At 38.2% G+C, this 6,100-nt stretch overlaps 1 protein-coding gene across 1 annotated transcript; it reads left to right on the forward strand.

Annotated features, from left to right (window-relative positions):
* Nucleotides 1–288: 288 nt before the first annotated feature.
* Nucleotides 289–6,098, forward strand: LOC124307626 (uncharacterized). Its single transcript, XM_046769524.1, has 5 exons — nt 289–823; nt 2,701–3,134; nt 3,267–3,671; nt 3,733–4,200; nt 4,805–6,098. The coding sequence occupies exons 1-5, from the start codon at nt 677–679 to the stop codon at nt 5,322–5,324; spliced, it is 1,974 nt and encodes a 657-aa protein (XP_046625480.1). The 5' UTR covers nt 289–676; the 3' UTR covers nt 5,325–6,098.
* Nucleotides 6,099–6,100: the final 2 nt, after the last annotated feature.

The raw sequence follows: 6,100 nt of genomic DNA on the forward strand, positions 1-6,100 counted from the left end.
GTGGAATTTTGGCAACTTGAAACTAACAAAGTTTGACCTTATGATTTCAAATACGCCACAGTAAGTCTTCAAACTATTAATTTCATGAAGTTTTATATAATTAAAAATTTCTCAGGGGATGTTCATTTTCAAATTTCGAATAAATTAAAGCCCTCTCCAGCTTTTCAACCCCCCTAATAAATACACATACTTTGTATCCAATTGTCGGAGGCAGAACTTTTGCTTGTTCGAAATAAGTAGTCCATAAAGGCTTGCATTTCCCCTTCTTCAATTAAAATCATGCAGCTATAACAATAGTCTGCCTTATATTCTGCCAACCAGGAGCTGCCCCGCTGTGCGTCGAATAAGAAAATTCCTTCACCTGAGATACAATCGCTGGAGAAAACATTCAGCGTGAGAGAGAACTTTTTAGTCTTTCTAGGGACAATGAAAGAGGACTACCTAGAGTGAATTTGTAGTTGATGTTGAGTACGTTTGAAGGAACAGAAGTTTGTGGTGAACAAAAAAAAAATTGTACGATACATATGTGTCAGTGCAAATATTTCTAATTGCGTGCTAAGCGCAGATTTTTTCCAAAGTTATTCAAAATTAATAACGTACTAATGAATCATCTTGTCATCTACAACGTTGTGACGGGATATTCTTGAATGCTGCTCTAGTTTCCACATAGAAAATAATGTTTGAAACTGGTCGACGATCTGCAACAAGTACGTCTGAGCTAGGGCTCTATTCTGATCGAAGTGATCATTACCATAGAAATCGCTACGGTATTGGTGTCCGAAAGTACGTCATCGGTATAATGGTGGTCCTAGCCATCATTCTGGTATGCATTCATTCAATCTGTTTCTTAATATTCACTGTAACGCCCAAGACTCTCGGTATAAATTGAAATTATAATACAACAGTGCTATTGATAGAATTGATTGAAGTTACCCAATCGATCTAGCAATAAGCACTTAATGATTAGCTACTATCGTCTATACCAGTAAACAGTTAAGACACACCTGCATTTCCCTGGAGCGTAGGGGAATAGTGAAAACAAGTACCATAAAATTGATGACAGACATTAATAGCACATATCTTAGGAGCAATGGCTAACAAACGATAAATGCGGTAATTGAATTGACTATCGTGATAACCAATATAATTGGTTGCAGAGACTACGATGCAGTATTAATTAAACAATTTTTGCCTTCTAGCTAGTGTCCATCCCGCTCAGTGCTTAGATTAAATGAGTTGAGTCAGTTGCGCATGAATGAAACTTAAACGAGTTTGGTCAGTCTTTGATGAGTACTTAGTCTTTCTCGATTACTGTTGTCTTAACGTAACTGACACATTAATGAAATCGGAGCATCATTGGTATCTACAGAAATAACAATTAATTATTTTACTAGAAAATCGAAGATTTTACTAGGCATGATTCGCCATCAATCTCAGCTCACATTCGTTGTCGTGTCTTGAGATAGGAATTTAAGGTTGCAAATTGTGTAATAAAATCGTTAAATGTCATCGATTGTAATCCGGATAGAATGTTTAAGGTGTGGTGTGTAAAATTCTGAGGATAGTATTAATCGACACAATCTCTTGAAGAAAATGTACTTAAGCTTTTGACTGCTTTTGTCGATGAAAGAATTGATTCAAGTAATAAACTTATTACGGTAAATTCATTTTTTCGTCTAGTCAAGTTTCACTTATTTCAGATGTGCTAATTCTCTCGACTTTCTTCAGCAGTTGAATTTTACTTTTACATGGTCAGATTACGTGTTCATATATAAAATTTATTTGAATTGTATTAATAATAAGTATTCACGCTGCATACAAAATTTAATCATTTCCAAGTGCAGGAGAAGCGTTATGAAATTAATACCAAATCGTCTGTAATTGGGTAACTTCTGACCCGTCTCATTAGCAAGATTAATGCGTACGGCATTATGTGTTTCTTACATTATGCATTTTTCGTCAAATATTCTCAGATGTAAAGCCGAAAATTAGTTAAAAAAATATGAATAGTTATTTAGAATGTGCCAACGTAAAGATTCATTTCACTTTTCATCATAATATTGTATGAGTATAACAAATGGTTGGCATTGCCATAAATTTTAAACGTTTTCTCTGTCGATTAATGCAGAAAAAACAGTGGCATTGGATACACGAACAAAAGTGTTAATTAAAATTACATTTTCTCCTTGTACTTGAAACACACAAACAATCACGCTACGCTATGCATACGGCACGCATGAGAGCTCAAGCATCACGGGTCAGGCCACAGATTTCTATGTACCTCGCATATATGGAGCATTGAAAACCTTTTGACATGGATTGTCCCTAGCGAGTGAAAGAAGGCAGCAGCTATTAGCAACGCAATTAATGAACAAATAAGACTGTAATAACAAGCTGTATCTCATAGCGCTCTGATAATTGCTTCTTCGCCTCAATTGTGATTTTAAGCATATTTCAAAATAGTAAGACACTTATTTACCGTTCATCATTCACCGTCAAGTGGGTCCTCTTCTTAACATAGATCAATCACCACGCTACTGTAATAATAGTATAACGATCGTCCTCGACTAGAATTTCTATTCTCTACGCATGCTTTACACCAATGTTCGTAGTTATTAATCACAATTGCGTTTTGAAGGTAACTCGAAAGGAGGACAATAACCGAACCTTTTGGCCCTGCGTTTCTGCATTATCTTTCAGGTCTCATTCCTCTTGTACGACTTCACATCAGGAGCAACGGTGCCCAACCAGGGAGCTAAGGAGACGAAACATATTTACATACTGCAAAATGCTCTGAAAAAGCCCGTAACTCCATACAGGAAAACCACTACCACCGTTAGTACACCTGTTTACAATGGCAGCAAGACGGAATTATCGAAGATGGAAGATCGGTCAGATCTTAATTACGAGCGCGAAGATATTACGGGTGATTCCGAAGAACTTGAAGATCAGATCGCCTCTGAAACACGTTCCATAGCATTCACAAAACCAGATCCAGAATTTCGAAGTCAAAACTTGAATAATTTCAATCTAAGGCAGAAACTATTATCGATGGATCAAGATGAAAGTGAGGAGAAAGTCCGAGAGAAACAATTGTTCGACAATCACGCGATGCTTTATCTACTGAGACGAAGGTGATATGTGTGTAAATATTTTCAGACACAATAAAGGGAATTTATTGTATTCGTCCCTTTATTCCTAAAATAACGAATTGTAAGCAGAGCGTATCACGTCGCTTCTATACAATGCGGATCTCGTTCTTCCAGGTACAAACATCCGGCTTCTGACGAAGATGCCAGCTTCGAAGAATCGCGACCGGTGCCGTTTCACTTCGAGTACAAAACTCCGATTCCAGCCTCGTTCAAACGGTCCAAATACCCACAGCTCTCGCAGTATCGATATCCTCACAACTCGAACAACATCCAGGACATCATAAAGTACCTGACCAAAGACAACGAGAAACCGAGTCGAGGAATCAAATTTTCAGGGGTCTACGTCAATCCGAAAAAGTTGGAATTCTATCCTGAGGTTGGCGAAATGATGGCAAACAGCGATAAATCTGAGGAGGAAAATCCGTTTCCGTTTGCCCACGGCTTTAGTTCGGATCCATTTTATCAGTACAAACCGAAAAACCCATCTGACGTGAATCTCTTGGCCACACCCAACGTCAGGTAGGTACACTTCTCCGCAGGCCCTTATTTCTCTTGCTAACGCGTGTGTTCAATGTCGCAGATTTCCACCGTCGGGTTTCCACAGACACGGCTCGAGCTACTACGACCAATACTACCCGAGACTGCCGATGAACATTAATGCCCAATCGTCCTCTTCTTCTGAGTCCCAGTACGATAATTACGGCTCGCGGTCAACTGTAGCCTTTGGCAAAAAACGAAAGGCACAGCCGTTCAGCGTAATGCTCGACATTTATCCCATCCCGGATGCTACTGATCCTAGCCGTAAGTCGGCGAGGCCAAGGTCTGGACCAAATTACAACCATCAGAATCAGGCTTCACACGAAGAGTACGACACCAGGCGACCTCTTCCGCATAACAAGGGATTGACGTATTCTCACTTCATACCACCCCCACAGCCAATTTCCTTGGTCGCAGTTCCTGGTTCGCAAGGCCCTCAGGATGACGAGGAGCGCCAGCAGATGATATTGCATTTGAATCTGTATCCCAAGAGACGTACCAAAATAAACAGGTACTGATTGAAAACAACGCATAATATTTTTTTCAAGGCGGGTTGACTCTCTGTCATTCGGTAAGGTCAACGATGTCTGTAAGTTGATGGATTGCTGAATCAATCTTACACTTTGATTGGCAGCTGTGGACACATATTAAGGTTCGGAGTTACACGGCCGTTCGTGAGGTTTCACATGAGAACCAACTCGCGCGCGAGGTCATCAAGATGAAACGTTCAACGTAAATAACTTCATTTTGATTACGTCGGCACTAAATTATATTTTTTTATGTACATTTCTTTGTAACATGGTATCTCCGATTATGCTAAGCAATTCATTGGAATGATAGTGACCAACTTCGTAAAGGTCCGTAGTTTTGGGGGCATCTTAAACTGAACTTAAATAAAATGCTATTCAGAAGAAGCCTATTAAATTTATGCGTAGCTGCCAATTAATACATGCGTAAATATTCCCTCCGGGGCCTCTTCTTACTTTATTAATTCCGTATCTTCTTAAATTATCGTTATACAAGCTTAACGCAATGGAGAGCCGTGTCCTTTCAGATTTGAATTTACACCATTATACTGTTCGATTCATCTTAATGCTGTCCTTGGTGTATTGCAGGAATCACATAATCCCAAGATCTCAACGGACGGATCAAAGGAGCGAGTATCCCGGAGAGGAAAGCGTACCGCCGCCGTTTGACATCATTGCGAAACATTTGACCGATCACTCGGCAATTCAAGCATCGAAATTTGAGGAGACTCAGCTTTCTGACAACGCGGATGCTTCTTCGATAATCAATCGATACGAAGAAAGCGTTTTAACCACTGGGAAAAAAGAAGAAGAAGCGCGTATTTCATCTCACCGAGAAAGAGGTGAGAAAACACCTGAAAATACGAGATCGATTCCTGCCAATCATAGACCGGACTTCACGGTTGAGAGTATTGGTGAAAAATTCTTAAACATGTCGAGCGAAGACCTCGAGAAGACATCGAAGGAAACATGTGAAAACTGCAAGAATTTAGAGCCTACTGACGATGACTCAAAAGTTGGTGAAATTAAAGACATTGTAATATCCAAGGACATTGATACTCCGGAGGGATTTCAAAATTTTGCAGATGGCCTCTTAGCCACGGATTGATCCCCAATATTGTGAAATCAGTAAAACCTGACGAATCTATTACACTAAATTACTTCACTTGATTGTATTAATACTATTTTATTTCCATGTTATAATATTATTCTATTCCAACTTTATTTATCATGTTTAGCAAAGTTAATTATTAGGAGATATTTTTTGCTTTGTACTTAGTTATTCTGCTTATTTTTATTGAAAAATTGCGACATTCATTAAAGCTGCTTACTTGAGTCACGTAGGCCTTTGTGTGTATTAAATTTTTATATTTCACCTTGACATTTTCACGAATGGCGTACAAACTTTAGAAGAGATCTTTTCGCTTAAATTAAAGATTTGTTGAACGTAGCAAAGATTACTTAACTTTTGAACTTCAGAGGATATCAAATTCGAACAATCTCATGATGTTCGAGATACGCTGTAAGATACATTCGAGAATTTGTTTATTGAAATATTTTTGATGCAGACTCAACTTGTGAAATCTGTGCACCCTCAATTGTTGAATATCCTGAGGTACTATCAGGTTGGGAAAGTGGAGTGTGTTGAAATATTTTTGGTTCTATAGATATGGAGAAGTTGAATGAGAACATTTTCAAACCATTATGATGTAAAAGTATTGTAAAATATAAATTTTTATTTATTAAACATAATTTATATTACATATGGGATTGAGGCATATAACTATCAGTATGATTATCGTCTATTTTCGCAATCTCCACAGATGCTTAAAATAATTAAATAATCGAATGGCTGAAAACCCGTGTTTTTATATACTATCGCAT

This window comes from Neodiprion virginianus, chromosome 1, assembly GCF_021901495.1.
Source record: "Neodiprion virginianus isolate iyNeoVirg1 chromosome 1, iyNeoVirg1.1, whole genome shotgun sequence".
NCBI lineage: Eukaryota > Metazoa > Arthropoda > Insecta > Hymenoptera > Diprionidae > Neodiprion > Neodiprion virginianus.